The 19,439-nt window shown below is 32.6% G+C and overlaps 1 protein-coding gene across 1 annotated transcript; it reads left to right on the top strand.

Moving 5' to 3' along the window:
- The first annotated feature begins 8,812 nt into the window (after nt 1–8,812).
- Nucleotides 8,813–18,690, top strand: LOC131610125 (auxin-induced protein AUX28-like). Its single transcript, XM_058882000.1, has 5 exons — nt 8,813–9,241; nt 10,162–10,382; nt 10,458–10,593; nt 18,239–18,300; nt 18,392–18,690. Exons 1-5 carry the CDS (start codon nt 8,961–8,963, stop codon nt 18,427–18,429), a joined length of 738 nt encoding a protein of 245 aa, XP_058737983.1. The 5' UTR covers nt 8,813–8,960; the 3' UTR covers nt 18,430–18,690.
- The last annotated feature ends 749 nt before the right edge of the window (nt 18,691–19,439 follow it).

The raw sequence follows: 19,439 nt of genomic DNA, 5'->3' as shown, positions 1-19,439 counted from the left end.
TCCGTCAAACAAAGAGCAAACCGGACAAAGAAGCTGAGTCACGTCACGAATGACACCTCTCCGAAACAACTCCGTTTTGGAAGGTAAACTATTGAGGATAAAACGCCAACCAAAAATCTTTACTTTATTCGGAACTTTAGCCTTCCACAAACAACCAACGGTCAACAGCCTATCACTATCCACCAATAAACCCACCACCATCAAACCATACAACCTACGGAAACAATTCCTGACTGAGAAATCGTCCTGATTACGCCACCACACAACCGAATCCCCCACATGCTGAGAAGGAGCAAGGCCCACAAGTAACGAAAATAAGCTAAGCCAACGATCACGCAACCCACCTGCCGAATCAACAGAATCAAGACCAAAATCCCATATCCACTGATCACCATCCCAAAAGCCCATATCAGCTGCTCTACAATCCTTCGAAGAACAACCATCAAACAGAAGTGGAAAAAGGCACTTCAAAGGAGTACTACCAATCCAACAATGATTCCAAAACTCTAACCGCAAACCTGTTCCCAACTTGTAAGAAAAACAACCAGAAAACCAAGGATTACCATTAACCTTGAGATTACAAACAAGCCTGACATCTCTCCACCACAACGATGTCTTTTTCAAAGCATTCACAGCCACATCCTTATGAAGGTAAGTCAAAGGATCTCCATATCTAAAAAACAAAAGCTCCGACCAAATGACATCACGGTCCACAAGACAACGCCAACCCCATTTACTAACTAAAGCAAGGTTGAACAACTCTAGATTCCTCACTCCTAACCCGCCATCCTCCTTAGCCAAACAAACTTTGTCCCAACTAACCCAACACATACTTCTCTTATCATCTCCTTTGCCCCACAGAAAATTCTTTTGAATTTTAATCATCTCCTCCAAGACAATGCGAGGTGCTTTGAAAAAAGAAAGCATAAAAATAGAAATATTAAGGACCGAATTCAAAAGAGTACCTACCGGAATACCGAGGAGATGATAGGAGTTCAAAAGAATATATATATATATATATATATATATATATATATATATATATATATATATATATATATATATATATATATATATATATATATATATATATAAAGGTAAAGGACTGATACTTGGTAGAGCTCAACACATAATTTTCTGCAACAACCTCAATATAATATGGTTAATGTTTAATTATTCTTAGACTAAATAACCAATTAATCGTTCTGCCTTATAATCTTTGAAAATCCAATTATTCACTTTAAAGTATATTTGGTTACACAATAATTAGTTAACAGATTTATCACAAAATGAATTTCTTAGATATTATGTCTATCAACTTGCATAAAAGAGGATCACACTCATCCCACAAGTAAAAGGCCATTCCCAAATACAAGATTTCAATGTCTCAATAGGATCAAGATTACATTGTCTCTAACACAATCTTGGGTTGCTTTTCTTTTTTGCCAAACTTGATTGACCTCAAATATTGTGGGAGACGAGATTAGGAATAATAATATATTAGTGGACATGGCCACCATCTGTATGCGCAATTTTGAGGAAACACGGGTCATAAATCTTTTATGTATGGACATTGTAACAAATAAAACAGTTAAGTGTGCTTGTCAAATAATTGCAATCTGAAAATACTTTTTCCTTACACAAATTCTATTGTGAGAACCACTTTTCACCATAAAGGAATAAAGCAATGTTCTTTTTACGCACAATTTGATATCAAATATTTATATCACACACTTTTCACCAAACTGTATAAATACATTGAACACAGATTTTTTAAATAAAAATATAATTTATAATAAATCTATTTTTTAAAATAAAGAATTTTTTATAAAATAAATATAAGAATGTGTGATTAACTAAATTCAACATTTTATTAATCACAAAAATATATTTTATAAATTATTTATTTTATTTATAACTCTTTAACTACTTCACTATTTCATTAACCAATAAAATATAACATTAACACACCAATTATTAGTTGGTACAGTTGGTACAAAGGTGATTGACGCTGAATTTGGTAGGGAGTGAATCAAAAATATATAAATGTAGTCATCAACTTTTAGACTATAAATTTTGAAATGTATGTATTAGTTTTTGACACTCTATTTAGAAACTTTATTTTATCATATGAGAATAATTTTTATTATATGAGAAAATTCGCTTTTAGTGACCGATTTAGTGACCAACAAATTTTGGTCATTGTAGTGACCGAATTAGCCCCCAAAATATGATATTCATGAGCCAATTTTAATAGGTCACTAAATCGGTCACTAAAATACATTAGCCATCGATTTAGAGACCAAAATTTAGTGACCGGAATTTCAGTCACTGTAGTGACCGAATTAGCCACCAAAATTTGATATTCATGAGCAAATTTTAAGAGGTCACTAAATCGGTCACAAAAAATATTTTTTTTATGCAATTTAATTTATATATATAAATTAGAGACCGAAATTTCGGTCACTAATATTTTTTATTTTGTTTTTTTATTTTTAATCCTCTTTATTATATTATTATTTCCTTTCCATTTTTGTAAATATTTTAATTCTCTTTCAATTTTTAATTTTTAATAAAATTTTCATATTTTTTATTGTTTTAATATATATATATATATATTTGTAAAAAACTATATGTATATCTGTTTAAATATAAAATATAACAATATATGTAAAGTGATGTAGTGGTAAGTTCTTCTTAAAATATGTGGAGGTCACAAGTTTGATTCCTAGGTATTACAACTTTTGATTTTATTTTATGAAAAAGAACACTAAAATCGGTCTCTAAATCGGTCACTGAATTTGGTCTCTAAATTTCGGTCACTAAATTCGTCGCAAATGCTTAGCGACTAGCACTTTTTCAACCGAAAAATAATGGTCACTAAATCGGTCGCTAAACGTTTTAGTGACCGATTTTTAAGCTTTTTCGGTCTCTAATTCGGTCACTAAAAGCTAATTTTTTATGTACTATTAATCAAAGTTAATTCGGTCTCTAATTCGGTTTCAAATTTTTTTTATGAACTATATTAAATAATTTTTTATATACTATTAATCAAAGTTAATTTTTTATGTAGTTTCAAAAGGGCAAATTACTTGGGTGTGAAATTCTATTGGAAGAATAATATTTATTATGCTTTCAATATTTATTCATCGTGCTCGTTGGAGTTGAAAAGAGTTTTGTGGAAGAAGCTTTTGGAGTTAAAAGCTCGTTTAACTGGTGGGGAATGGTGTTTGTGTGGTGATTTCAACATTATTAAGGAGGATAGCGAGAGGAAATGTAGATATAGTATGGGAAAAGGGTTCTGAACAGAGGGGTTTTGCGGAGTTTATTGTTGATAGCAACCTTGTTGATGTTCCCTATAAAGGGAAGCTATTCCGCTGAGTCAGTGGTGATGGGAAGTTCCGAAGTAGGATTGATCGCTTTCTTGTTTCTAATACTATTATTTCCATATGGGGGTGGTAGGTCAATTCATAAGGTTGGTAGATTTATCAGATCATTGCCCGATTTGGTTGACTATGGATGGTGTAGATTGGGGTCCAAAACCTTTTAAATTCAACAATGAGTGATTTGGTAATAAAGATTTTATTCATTTCATTGAGAGCGAATGGAAAGGTTTGGTGATAAAAGGGAGAAGTGATTTTGTGCTTAAGGAGAAGCTGAAAATCATCAAGGGTAGGCTTAAATGATGGACCAAGGTAATTTTTGAGAAACTTAATTTGGAGGTGAATGAAGGAGTTCGGGGCATAACGAAAGGTGATGATTTATTAGAGAACTGTTTGGTATCAGATTTAGAGGATATAATGGTGAAGAGAAGGGATGTAACGTCTAGTTTTTCGCTTAATGACGGGGATTCGAATAGCAGGTTTTTTCATAGTGTCATGAAGGATAGAAGGAGACGTAATTTTATTAGCTCTATTAACTCGGATACGGGTGTTCTGGATTCGGTTGCAGAGGTTAAAGAAGAGGTTTTTAATCACTTTGCTTCCAAGTTTAGGGAAACAAATTCGAATAGATCGATCATTGATGGGGACTTTGGTAGTAGGTTATCTCAATATGGTAGATGTTTTCTTGAGGCTTCCTTTTTCGATGAGGAAATAAAGGAGGCGATTTAGGGGTGTGATGGCTCAAAAAGTCCGGGTCCGGATGGTTTATCCTTTATGTTCTTTAAGAAATGTTGGTTCTTTCTAAAAGATGACTTTAGGAATTTTTTGAAAGACTTCCATGGAGGGACATTTTTATCTAAATCAATCACTTCGTCATTCTTGATGCTCATTCTGAATCTTCTAATCTATTGGGATCGAACGATTATAGACCTATATATCTAGTTGGTTGCCTTTACAAGGCTTTGGCTAAATTACTAGCGGCAAGATTAAAAGTTGTTTTAAATTTTATAGTGTCCCCATGTCAAAGTGCGTTTGTGCCGGGAAGACAATTACCCAATGGAGTTTTGATGGCTAATGAGTTAGTGGATTTTGCGTCCTAGGAGAAGAAGGAATATTTTCTTTTTAAGGTAGATTTAAAGAAGCTCTAAGACAAAGCCAGTTGGAATTTTCTTAGATTCGTGTTACGCAAATTGGCATTCGGTGATTTATGGTTGAGTTGGATGAGAGCGACTGTTTTTTCAAGTAAAATGTCAGTTTTTAGTGAACGGTATCCCCACTAAAGAGTTTGCGGCTAGGAGGGGATTGAGACAAGGAGATCCATTATTTTCTTTTATCTTTGTGATTCTGGCGGAAGCTTTATCAGTTCTAGTTAATAGATCTTTGGAGCTTGGAGATTTTGCGGGGTTCAACATCAATGGTGGATGCAATATTCATATTATTCAATTCACCGATGATACTCTTATGGTTGGGGATGGTAGTTGGAAGTATATTTGGGCTATTAAATCAGTTTTGAGTAGCATATCCATTTTTATGCTATCTTTTTACAAAGTGTCAGTGAAAAACCGATGTGAAATTATTAAGCTTTAGAGTGGTTTTCTTTGGGGAGGTACGGAGGTTCGTAGAAAAGTTCATTTGGTGGGTTGGAGGGAGATTTATTCTCCTTATAAACGATTTTAATTCGGCAATACTTCTCAAGGGGAGATGGAGGATCCTTGAAGGTTTGGAGGCCCTTTGGTTCAGTGTGCTGGGCGTTATGGGGATATTCGGTTGAAGATTTCAGTTTCGGGGTCTTTTTTGAATTGTAGGGATCCAAAATCGGTGTGGTGGTCGGATCTGTTGCTTGTGTTTAATAACTTTCAGGTGGACCATTTTATTAGTAACTGCAGGTTCATTGTCGGTAATGGTTTTTTTACTGCTTTTTGGCATGTTAAATGGTGTGGAGATAGTTTGTTTAGGGACTGTTTTCCTATGTTGTTCTCGGCCTCTGCCTTGCAGGAAGTGTCAGTTGTGGGAATGAGGGGGTGGTGTGACGGCGTTTGGTATTAGGGGGATTTTGGGTTAAATGTTTTTGTCAATCCAGCGGTTGATGCTGAGCCGCTGCAATTGCATTTTTTGTTGCAGGATATTTCGCCTTTTGTTTCGGTCTAGGACTCGGTCGTGTGGGAGAGTGATAATAGTGGTCGTTTTTTGGTTCGTTCGACCTATGATTCTTTAGGAAGAGATCAAATTTTGTTGGGTCCATTTAATTGGTTCGAAATTTCCTTTGGGTTGGTTTGGAAAGTTGTGGTGTCTTTCAAAGTGAAAACGTTTGGGTGGAGATGTTTCTTGAATATATTATCGTTGAAAGATCAACTTGGTGTTAGGGGAATTTTGCCCCAATCTGCTGATGCTACTTGCTTTTTTTGTTCTAATGAGTTAGAATCTCTTTCTCATTCTATTTTGTTATGTCGTGTCTCCTTGATGGTTTGGAAGGTGATAACGGATTGGATTGACTTTAAGGGTCATGAGGGAGTATGTTTGAAGAGTAGTTTCCTTCGTTAGCATCGCTTTTGCAAGGTTAACAACGTGAAGGTAGGAAAACAAGGATGCATTTGGTTGGAGGTTTGTTGGAATCTGTGGCTGTTAAGAAATAACATCATTTTTAGAAATGTCGGTTGGAGCATTTTGGATATTGTTTGGAAGATTAAGACTTCCGTGTGGAGTTGGTCCTTTATTGGTGAAATTATCTTCCCAAAATGTAACTTTTATGAGTTCAACAAAAGACCTTTGTTTTATTTGTCATAGGGTGCATTTGGTTTTGAAATTTTTCCTTTGTTCGTGCTGGTCTCTCGAGCATTTTTGTAATGGGGATGGAGTATCATTTATGCTCCCTTTAATATATCTTACTAGAAAAAAAACATTTAAGAGCATCCACATCCATAATACACACAATTCTTTAAAACTTTAAAAAAATCCTACTAAACTCTAGAATATATCATTCATTTGTATTAATTTGAGTATTTTTAATTAAAAAAAAAAGCAAATAGAAGAACTGTGATTTACTTTATTTTTTTTTTTTGTAATTTTATGATTTGACTCATTGTACTATTTTATTGAGAAAATAACCTGTAATTTGAACCATGAAGTACGATGACTCGAATCATAAGCACTTGGAACTTTTTCAAGTAAGAAATTTCATAGTGTGATTTGAATCATGAAACAAATTGATTAGAATCAAGTTCACCAAGAACTTTGCTAAGTGGCTGATTTTACAATACGATTTCATAGTGTGATTTGAATCATAAAACAAATTCATTAGAATCAAGTTCACCAAAAACTTTGCTAAGTGGGTGATTTTACAATATGATTTAACTTTAATAAAAGAGCGATTTAAATCAAGTGTATCATGAATTTTTTAAATAGTGTGATCTAGGGCCCGTATGTTTTGGCTTTTTTTAAAAATGATTTTTATAGTGTTATCAAATTTTGCGAAAATTTTTTTTACAAAGAAACTTTTTATAAAAGCTTCAAATGAGAATAGTTATTCTTAAAATGTGATTTTAGATATTTCATCTATTTATGGAGAAAAAATTTGGATATCAAAATTTCAAAAAATCACTTAATTTTGAAGTTATTTCAAATAGATTTTCATAAAAATCATTTTTGAAATACTACTTTTTAAAAAAATTATGATTTTGACTAAGTTTTTGTCTTCAATTATGTATGTTTATGTTATAGGATGTCAAATTAAGTGTTTCATTTTAGAAAAAACAAATATAAAAAAACTTGTAATATTTTGAAAAACGGTTTTAGAAAATTTATTTTCAAAAATACAAGAAAAATCTATTTTTTTAAAGCTGATCAAACAAACTGACCCCTAGTAATGTGATTCAAATCAATTAAAAGTGTGATTTGAATCAAATGCAGTTGAATTTAAAAATTGGTATATAAACACTTCAAGATGCATAAAAAAAAATCCAAAAAAAATCCAAAAAAAAAAAAAACTATTTTTTATGCAATGCAAGGTTTCAAATCAATATATAAAAGTTTTTCAAAAGTTATGCGGTAAAAGAATTATTCAGAGGAAAAAATTATACATTATACTTAAATAATTGACATCTATCAAAATGAGGCGAGCTATATATTGCAATGTTTTACATCATCCGCACAAGTTTATAATTTATTTTTACCATTAATAAAGTTTCATTTTTGAATTAGAGATATGGTGAAATATATTGATCTAAACAATGACAATTAAATATTTATATTACAATAATATCTTAGTTACACTTGTAATTAGGAGTGGCAAACTGGCAATGCCCGCCCGTTTAAGTCCGTCACGCAAAAGTCTGTAAAAAATGGAACAGGATGGGACAGACATATTTGAGGGTGCAAATCTAAAATTTTGTTCTGCTCTGCAAAATAATGAGGACGGAAAAAATCCGGGAGCTTTGAATCTTTTATGCTTAAAAATAATAAAATTATATAAAAAAACTCATACTCGCAAAAGTCCGAAAAACATAACGGAGCAGGGTGATACGTTAAAAGAAGCATACCTAAAACTTTACTCCCTCCGTTTTTTATTATAAGTCGTTTTAGACTTTTCACACAGATTAAGAAAAATAATAATTGTTGCATGAAAATGAGAAATTATGAAGGTTTTTACAAAATTATCCTTCATTAATGACATGTGGAAGATAAATTTATATAATTGAAATGAGAAAGAATAATAAATATTTAAGGATATAATAGGAAAAATAGCATTAATTATTCATTGGAATTGTAAAACGACTTATATTAAAATACAAAATATTTTTCCAAAACGACTTATAATAAAAAACGGAGGGAGTACACCATAAAAAAAGGATTTAATGGAAATACACTGACAGTGTAAAGCAGTTTTACACTGTCAGTGAATCGTAGCCGTTAAATATTTATTAAATTTTGACTTTTATTTTAATTATTTATAAAATAATATATGTGAATGGTTGTGATGCTCTGACTGTGTAAAGAATTTTACACTAACAGTGCATATCCATTAAACCCATAAAAAAATCAAGTAAAACAAACTTTTTATTGCGCACCGGAAATATTTTGTCACCGCTGCTTATAACTACTCTACTCAATAAGGGGCATAATGTTAACTAAAATTCATATTAAACATCCTTAATTAAACCAATAGTGATGGTTTGGCCTTTTAATTGAAATGATGAAATGAAACCCTAGGAGAGAGAGAGAAAGTGATACTAATATTAAAAGGCAATGCACATGGAGTGTCCACTTCCACATCTTCAACTTGAACAATCATAGTAAGATAACATCACCTTGTCGTCACCAAGCCCAACATGTCCAACTCACACATTCCTCCACGTGTAATTAATAAACCCATAATTTCTACTAATTAAAACTCTCTATTTTTTAAAAAAAAAGAAAGGAAAAAAAAAAAGAAAGACAAACCGCACCATACTCTCTTCTATTAATGCCCACCAAAACTCTCTCCCTGCCCCTATACTACACTATACTTACCCTTTACCACCACTATTATTATTTCCGCATACTCACTTGAATGCTTAGAGAGAGAAAGAGTGAAAACTGATCATGGAGGTTGTTGGCATGAAGAAGGAGAATATGAGATTTGAAGAAACTGAGCTCAGACTTGGAATTGGATCAGCCATAGTTTCTGAAGAAGTTGTAAGGAAGAGAGGCTTTTCTGAGACTGAAACTGATCATGATGATGATGAGAAAACTACTATGGATTTGATGCTTAATCTTTCCTCTAAGGAAGCTAGTGCTGAGATAGATCCAAATCATAAGAGCACCAAGACTTTGCCAAAAGAGAAGACTCTTTTGCTTGCCGATCCTGCAAAGCCTCCTACAAAGTAAGTAACTGATTAATAAGTTACATAGTAAAAAATTGTTGACATTTTTAATTTGCAAGTTTAATTTTACTGCCATGATTCACTGAGATTTAACGACTATCAATTTGATAAGACGAAACAAAAATTTGCATATTTTTAAAAATATATTCACTTGACCATGTTTTTTTATCAGAAAGATTAGACCGCTTCTTATTTTTTCTTAACTTTCTTATTAAAATTTGTAATTATAACTTATAAAATTTGCCATGAACAAATTCATGGTATAGTTAGGTGTAAGCATGTAGTAATTTTCTATGCATGTGTGTGAAAGAAAGAAGTATAGATATGGAAGATGGAAATAATTAATGAAAGAGGATGAAATATGGAATCGTGAGTTAGACAAAGAGACTATGAAAAAAAATAAAAATATACTTTTTGTTTAAAAAAAAGTTTTGTTTTTTAAAAAACCTATAGTATAGTACTATAAAAAATTCTTGATTATATCGTGCAAAATATAAATATGGAATAGAGTACCACTTCATGTTACAAATTTGTTCTATATATGCCTAGTCACTTAAAGAGGCCAGAATAATTACAATTAAATATGGCTGCAACTTTCTGGTGATAATATGTGTATATATGTACTACTTGATCAAAAAAGTTTCAATTTAATTTCATAAATAGTCATAGCATTTTTTAAATATATATATATATATATATATATATATATATATATATATATATATATATATATATATATATATATATATATATATATATATATAAGCTTATAATAATTTTAAAAACAGTTTTATAAAATTCATTTATGAAAATTAAAAAAAAAAATTTTAAAAACAGAAAGAAAGAGGCACTGAATTTTGTTCAGATTTGTAATAAGTACTGTAAAATACTGGGCTGATATTTTTATTTTGTATGTATAGGACGCAAGTGGTAGGTTGGCCACCAGTGCGGTCGTTCAGGAAGAACATATTAGCAACACAAAAGAGTCAAGAAACTGGCAGTCCAAATGCCATTGCAATCAGCTTTGTGAAAGTTAGCATGGATGGAGCACCTTACCTCCGCAAAGTAGACTTGAAGATGTACAAAAACTACTCACAACTTTCTGATTCCTTAGGCAAAATGTTCAGCTCCTTCACCATTGGTATTAATTCATTCATTAAGCTTAATCTTACCTTCTTTTCTAATTGGTAATTAATTATTGTTGTGTGTATGTAAGGAAACTGTGAATCTCAAGGAATGAAGGATTTTATGAATGAGAGTAAGTTGATGGATCTTCTAAACAACTCTGATTATGTCCCAACCTATGAAGACAAGGATGGTGACTGGATGCTTGTCGGTGATGTTCCATGGGAGTAAGTGTTTTAATCAATTATGTAGAATTTTTAATTTTAAAACATCAAAACATAGATTTTTCAAAAATAGTCATGCTAAATATAGGTTTTATCAACTAAATCATTGGATTAAAAAATAAAATAAAAACTTAGATTTTTTTTTTTTTACTATTTTCTAACGACAAGTGTACTTAAGTATCGTTTAGGCAGTGAAAATAAAAGAAAATTACGTGTGGGAAAAAATAGTAAGAACCACACAAAAGGAATTATATCTAAGTTTTCTCATTAAAAATTTTAGTAATTGTTGATAGTTGATATAGATAGTTTTAGAAAATTGTTTAGAAAGAAGACTATGTCATTGATTTCTTAAATGATAATTTACAAAGTACCAATTGCCTATTTGTAGGCTCAAGTCACTAACCTCTCAATGGTGGTGAATGTTTCTACGTTGTTTTAGTGTTTTTCTAGAGGTTTCATGATAAATTAGTATCATGATAGTTCTAGATTCTTCGATCATTTCCATACACTTAGAGTTTTAGGCTCTTCTACCATTTTCATACACATTATAGTTCTAGGCTCTTCTACCATTTTCATACACATTATATTTAAGAATATTTTAGAAATTTGTAGCAATTTCAACACTCCTCCTTGATGCATATTTCTATGACTCCAAATGTAGCTCGTAGCTCTTCAAATCCAGGTCTCGACAACGCCTTCGTGAAAATATCATGATATTTGATCTTCTGTCTTGCAGTAGTCGAGTTTGATCTCTTTATTTTCTTATCTGTCTTTGATAAAGTTATACTTGATTGCCATGTGTTTTGTTCTACTGTGATGCACTGGATTTTTCGCCATTGCAACTGCTGATTTAGGCTCGTCTTGTTTTTTTTTCATTTGTTCAAGTATCCTGCGAAGCCATATAACTTGAATTGTTGCTTAAGCAGTTGCCACGTACTTTGTTTCTGCTGTTGATTGTGCAACTGTAGTTTGCTTCTTCCATGCCCAAGAGAAAATTCATGATCCTAGTGAGAAAACATTTCCAGAGGTGCTCTTTTTGTCATTTACCGAACGTGCCTAATCACTATTGGTGTAGCCAAGATCTTGAATTGGTTTCGATAGTGTACCATATACTAAATTCTTTTATTCCTTGTAGATACCTCAAAATTCTTTTTCCTGCTCCAAAGTGTATTTGACTTGGGCTTTGCATGAATCTTGATAGAAGACTTGTAGCATACAAGATGTCTCGTCGTGTAGCTATCAAATATAAGAGGCTTCCAATTAGACTTTTGTATCTAGATGCATCAACATCTGATGCTCCATTGTTCTTTTGTAGGTTCTTATTTTTTATGAGTGGAGTAGAGACAGGTTTGCAACCATACATCTTGAATTTCTTAAGTAAGCCTTCTATGTATTTCTTTTGCGAGATAAATATCCATTCATTTCTCTGACTTACCTATATATCGAGGAAGTAACTCATCAAACCAACGACCATATCAAAGGTCTCCATCATGTCTTCTTTAATCTTCGTCATATTAGTAATGTTTCCTCTGTAGATAGATCACTTACATATAAAGAGAGAGTAAACTAACATTGAGACTTGATGTATAGTGTAGGATCACTCTTGCTCTTACTGAATCCCCGATCCATGAAATATTGATCAATTATGCTATATCATGCTCAAGGTGCTTGCTTCAGTCCATAGAGTGTTTTTCTTAGTCTTAACACTTTGCTTTCTTCGCCTTCAGACATGAATCCTAGTGACTATTCCACATAGATATCTTCTTCAAGTACGTCGTTGAGGAAGGAAGATTTGACATCTAATTGATGGATACTCCATCCTTTCTGTGCCGCAAGAGATATTAGAGCTCTTATGGTATCAAGACGAGCTACTGGTGCAAATCTCTCATTATTGTAAATCCCGAGTTGTTGTGAGTAACCCTTAGCTACTAGCCTCACCTTGTGTTTATGTATGGTGCACTCAGAGTTGAGCTTTGTCTTATAGGCCCACTCAACCCCAATGATATCTTTTACATGGGGACGATTTACTAACTCCCATGTGTTGTTTTTCTCGATCATCTTTATCTCTTATTCCATTGCGTTGACCCATACTTTCTACTTTGATGCTTCTTCAAACCTTCCTGGTTCAAGTATGGCCAACTTGCAGGTTTCATATATGTCCACAAAAGATCTTACTCATATTGAAGTAGCCTCTAGTGATTATAGTTCTTGTTCTTGTTGTTTTGGTGGAAGTGAAAGAGGATCACTTGGGTATTCTTCCTTAGGTTCTTCTTAAGGTAGTTAAGCTGGTATAAAGATGTTCTTCTCCACTTTTTTCTAATCCCAATTCCAAGAATAATTCTCATCAACTTCAACATATTGATTGATGATGAGTTTCTTAGTTTGAAATTTACAGACATGGTAGACCTTAGAGATTGTGCTATACCCCAAAAAGATACCTCTTATAGTCCTGTATTCAAGTTTGTGCCTCTTTTTATCTGGAATATGAATGTAGCATATAGATCCAAAGACCATTAGGTGATTTGCTAACGGCTTATTCTCGTTTCAAGCTTCAATTAAAGTTTTATCTTGTACTGTCTTAGTTGGACATCTATTGAATATGTAAAAAGCAGTGTAGACTACTTCAGCCCATAACGTGTTAGTCAGCCCCTTCTCTTTAAGCATTGATCAAGTCATCTCCATAATTGTACGATTATTTCTCTCGGAAGCACCATTTGTTGAGGAGAATAAGTGACTATAAGTTGTCGCTCTATGTATTCATTCTCGCAAAATCTATCAAAATCACGGGAGGTGTACTCTTTGCCACGACCACTTCTTAGTACTTTTATCTTTTTTCCACTTTGATTTTAAGCAAGGGCTTTGAAAATTTTGAATACTCCTAAGACTTCTGATTTTTCATTTAGGAAATAGACCCATGTCATTCTAGAGAAGTTATTAATGAAGAGTATGAGGTACCTGTTGTTCTCATGTGATGGTATCCTCATCAGTCCACAGACGTTAGTATGTATTAGTTCCAATAGGTCTTTCGCTCTCCATGCTTACCGAAGAGACTGAAGGATAGAAAAACACTTAGAAAGGGGGGGTTTGAATAAGTGTAGTCTAAAAACTTGAACGATAAAAACAAATTGCACAGTTATTTTTATCCTGGTTCGTTGTTAACTAAACTACTCCAGTCCACCCCCACTGAGTGATTTACCTCACCTGAGGATTTAATCCACTAATCGCAACAGATTACAATGGTTTTCCACTTAGCCCACGACTAAGTCTTCTAGAGTATCCTGATCACAACCTGATCACTCCAGGAACAAATGCTTAGACACAAGCTAAGACTTTCTTAGAGTATCCTGACCACCACGTGATCACTCTAATTACAACTGCTTAGACACAAGCTAAGACTTCCTAGAGTATCCTGATCACACTTGATCACTCTAGTTACTTACAAATTAATGTAATCAAATAAGAGTTTTACAATGCTTCTGAAAAGCTATAATCACAACAGTGATATTTCTCTTAATGTTTAAGCTTAATCTCACTAATATATTACAACAGCAATGTAGTGAGCTTTGATGAAGATGAAGTTTCTGAGCTTTGAGTTGAACAGCGTTTCAGCAAGTTTTTCAGAATAAGTTCGTTCAGAATTGGTAACTTTGCTTCTCATCAGAACTTCATATTTATAGGCACTTGAGAAGATGACCGTTGGGAGCATTTAATGCTTTGCGTATTCCGTACAGCATTGCATTTAATGTTTCACTCTTTTGTCAACTACCTCGAGCCTTGTTTACGCTGTGTCTACTGACGTTGCTTTTAATAGCTTATAACGTTCCTTTTGTCAGTCAGCGTAGCCTGCCACTTGTACTTGCTTCTGATCTGATGTTTGTGTATACAACGTTTGAATATCATCAGAGTCAAACAGCTTGGTGCAAAGCATCTTCTTGTCTTCTAACCTTGAAGTGCTTCTGAGCGTGATACCATGAGAACTTCAGTGCTTCTGCTTCTGATCTCAAGTTCTTCTGATGCTTCCATAGACCCATGTTCTGATTCTGCTTGACCATCTTCTGATGTCTTGCCAGACCATGTTCTGATGTTGCATGCTGAACCTTCTGAGTTAAAGCTTCTGAGCGATGATTTGTGCGTACTCTTCATATATTTCCTGAAAGGGAAATTGCAGTGTATTAGAGTACCACATTATCTTACACAAAATTCATATCCTTGTTATCATCAAAACTAAGAATATTGATCAGAACAAATCTTGTTCTAACAGAGACACCCTTCGCACACTTCATTGTTCTCCTTTATGATCGGAAGATATCTCATAATGTTCTTCCCATGTAACAACTTCAAGGTATGTGTGTTGAGGTGGTTAAATCTTCGATTCTAGAGCCATGAATCATCAATTTGTACCTCCATGGCAATGTTAGTTGCATATTTAAAATTTAACGGGAAGCTTCTATTGCTCGTATCCATCTATGATTGGGCTATCTCAGCCATTTTATTTTTGTTGTCTGAGATTTTGCATACACCTCCTTCAAAGTGAAGTGTGTAGCCTCTCTCCATTATTTTAGGCTGGGAACTAGTAAGACATCAGGGATGAGTCCCGTACCTTTTTTTGTTTCCACCATGACAGTTCCTTTGCCTTTTGATTCAACCACACTACTATTTTTGAGTTGAACTTTGAATTTGCAGACTCGTCAACGCTTTTGAAAATAGTCTCATCCTTGGCCATGTGATTGCTGCATCCACTATCCAAGTACCGGTTTCCTCCTTTGTTTTCTTTGATTGATACTTGAGTGGTGTAACGCCCTAGACTGCTTTCAAGATTAACGACTGGCCCTATAAACCAACATAGATATTTTCAGCATGCTTTGTCCTCACTCACATGATTTATGAGAAACTTTCCAGAAGGTCACCCATCCAAATACTACTCCAAGTCAAGCACGCTTAACTATGGAGTTCATATCTGTTAGACTATCAAAAAGAAGATGCATCTTGTTGGTATAGGTAGTACCAATCAATCCTTATAGGCATTCTTTCAACCATGCAATCCCCATACCTACATAGCCTAAAGATCTCTCTTATCCGATATGAATTCGGTGACCACTCATCGTCCTCTTCGGCCTTAGGAGTGTATCATTGTCATGCCTCATGCATCAATAACCAATCCTTTCCCTCGTTGGCCTCGGATGTTACATGCCCACCAGCTTCCGCTTGGTTCATCCCCGAACCACATCGTACTAGAAGAGGTTTGCTCTGATACAACTTGTAAAACCCCAGACTGCTTTCATCATTACGGACTGACCCCCACAAATCAACATGAGTCTTTTCTGCAAGCTTTTTCCTTAGTCACATGCTTTCTGAAAAACTTCCCAAAAAATTACCCATCCAAATACTACTCCAAGTCAAACACGCTTAACTATGGAGTTCTTATTTGTTAGGCTACCAAAAAGAAGATGTATCTTGTTGGTATAGGTAATATCAATAAATTCTTATAATCATTCCTTCAACCATGCAATCCCCATACATGCACAGCCTTAGAATCCCTCTCATTCAAATATGAATTCGGCGATCACTCTTCGTCCTCTTCGGACTCAGGAGTGTCTCATTGTTATACCTCGTACATCGATAACTAATCCTCGATCTCGTTGGCTTCAGGTGTTATAAGTGGCATAAAACATACATTGTTCTTGATCATGCTCTTATTGGATATTAGCTTGATGCTTAATTTTGTTGCCACAATTTTCTCTATGTGCCCGAACTTCTTGCATTGGCTGTATTGTGGCATATTACGATACCGAATTTTTTTTCTCTGCATGGCCTAATCTTTTGCAAATCTTTGGTTTCCTCAATCATTGTCACGATTGGGTTAAACTTTGGGGGAATCGTAATTAGAATTTTCACAATAATTTTCTTGTCAAGAATATTCTCTCCAAAAGCTCTCATTTGATTAATTATTTCTTTAACTTTAGAATAGTAATCTTTAATTGTCTCAAACTACTTAATCTTAAATAGTTCAAAATCTTTTCTTAGATATTTAAGTTTAACAATATGTACCTTGTCGCTTCCTTGAAACTCCTTCTCCAACAAGTTTCATGTTTCTTTGGCAGTCTTAGCTCTCATAATTCTTGGAAAAATTACATCAGTCACCGCTTGTTACAAGCTGGACAATGCCTTTGAACTTTTCTATTTATTTTTCTTCAATTCTTTCTCTTGAGCTGCATTAAGAGTTGAAGTATTCACGGAAGCGATGAAGCCTTCTTCAACTATATTCCATAAATCTTGAGATGAGAAAAATGTCTCCATTTTAACACGACATAAATTATTTTCACCATTGAGTGGTGTTATTCATAGCTTAGAAAAATTATTGGAGTGGGTTAATAGTACAAGGGATATTTTTTGGAGTAGTTGGAAAGGTTTTAGAATATTAGGTAGGTAATATAAATACACCCAATGTATGACCGAACGTAGCTCTTATGCCACTATTGATAGTTGAATAGTTTATAGTTGATATAGATAATTTTAGAAAATTGTTTAGAAAGAAGGCTATGTCATTGATTCCTTCGATAATAATTTACAAAAGTACCAATTTCCTATTTATAGGCTCAAGTCACCAACCTCTCAATAGTGGTGAATGCTTCTACATTATTTTAGTGCTTTCTAAATGTTTCATGATAGATTAATATCATGATATTCTAGATACTTTTATCATTTCCATACACTTAGAATTTTAGGCTCTTCCACCATTTTCATACACATTATAGTTCTAGACTCTTCAGCTATTTTCATACATATTATATTTATGAATATTCTAGAAACTTGTAGCAATTTCAACAATAATATTGTTGGTGGAGCTTTAATTAGGTCAGATCTTTAAGATTTTACATCTTTTTTATCCCTCATTTATGAAGATAAAGCATCTTCCAACTATGCCACCGACGTAGCAGATAGATATATTTAGTAGTGATTCTCCGTGATGAGAATAAGAGTTAAGTGTATGATGGTTTTTTCTTCTCTCTTTCAAAATCATTATGTCCTTATTGAGGGGAAATGTCAAGATATTTTCACTAGTTCTTCGATAATGCATATTCACGATCAGCCCATGCTGGATTGTATTGCTTTGATCTCATATATAGGTCTTCTTTTATGTCTTCCTTTTTGGTTTTAAAGTGAATCATTTGATTGCTAATTGTAATGGTAACTAAGTCCATACTCATATAGACTAAAATTTATCAATATTTAAGCGATTCGGGGTGTTACTTTTTGGAGATATTGGGGTTTATGCTCGATTAATTCGAGGTACATTTCTAGCACCTCTCTCTTAATTAACAAAGGTTTAACGTATACATTTTCTGTTTGTGTATGTTAAATTTAAGTTTTATAATTAAAAAAAAAATATCATATTGATTCCTTAACTATATTTAAAATATACAATGTTATATTTTTTGTCTGATTAACCGTAAATTCATCAATTATTTTTTTTAGCTTAGATGAAAATGGTTAACATAATACATTTTAAAGAGTTAAAATATTGATATGTAAACATATGGAAAAAAATAATGTAATATTGTAAATGAATGAATCTAGTTAATTATCATAAGGATTTAACTAGTTATAAGCTTAGCACTTTAACATCGACTATCTTGTTGTCAACCAGGATGTTTGTTGAATCATGCAAACGTCTGCGTATCATGAAAGGAAAGGAGGCTATTGGTATTGGTTAGTATCAATCTTTTATTTTAGTCATGAAAATGCTAAAACTTTGGGAATTTCATTTTAAGAGTAATATCTATTGGTTTATTTATTTCAGCACCAAGAGCTATGGAGAAATGCAAAAACAGGAGCTAGTTTACTACCTGCTCCATCCATTGTCATATTTTGATACCAGTTTGAATTATAGTAAGATAATTAAGAATACAGCAGCCACAAATTAATGGACATAAAAGGATGTTCAATATGATTAATTTGTGTATTATATTATATGGTTTGTTTTGTTATATAGTATTGTTTAAAACAAAATATAATTAAGAGTCTTAATAAGTACTGCAGTAATTAGTAAGAACAGACACAATAATCGACTCTAAATTATATATATTTGATTTCCTATTAGTGTGTTTGGTAGCTTAATAATTTATGTGATTTCTTGGCAATGAAGTTAGTTATTTTTAATAATAAAATTGTATTTATATTTTTTGTGTTTTTATTTTAGATTAAGAACCGAATAAATAGCTGGAAATGTTCCCTGAACATGGTGGAATGGGTGGGGAAACAATAACATGTGCTTGTTCATGGAACATTTATGCATGCCCATAGTGGTATCATATTTCATTCAAGAGATTCCTGTCTAATTTTGTCATACTTTATAAACTAATGAGGACGAAAATATAAAGGCTTCGATATGTGCTAATGGACCCATCTATAATATAAGAAAAAAATTTGTTTTGGAAATCACAAAAATATCTTTTTGTTATCTTATTCTAAATTAATAATTTAGGAGTAAGAAATATCTTTGGTTGATTTTTTTTCATCTCACTTTTCATTTTTCAATTTACTTTTCACTTTTTCACTTTTCACTTTTCACTCTTCATTTTTTATTACTATATTATTATTATTTCTAATAAATTATTAATCAAAATATTCCAATAAATTATTTGTTAATAAAAAGATTATTATGATAATTTTAAATGATTATTAATTTACATTTAAAAATTAACTTTAGTAATTGAATATTAATAACGAAGAAATATAATTTGAAATAATTTTTATTTTAAGATACAATATTTTTAAGAAAATAATAATAATTTTAGTTTTAAAAAAATTATTTCAACTAAAATGAACTTAAAAATATATTTGAAAAG

This window comes from Vicia villosa, linkage group LG6 (assembly GCF_029867415.1).
Source record: "Vicia villosa cultivar HV-30 ecotype Madison, WI linkage group LG6, Vvil1.0, whole genome shotgun sequence".
Classification (NCBI taxonomy): Eukaryota; Viridiplantae; Streptophyta; class Magnoliopsida; order Fabales; family Fabaceae; genus Vicia; species Vicia villosa.
The sequence above is the reverse complement of the archived record's forward strand: the minus strand, read 5'-3'. Positions and strand labels throughout refer to the sequence as shown.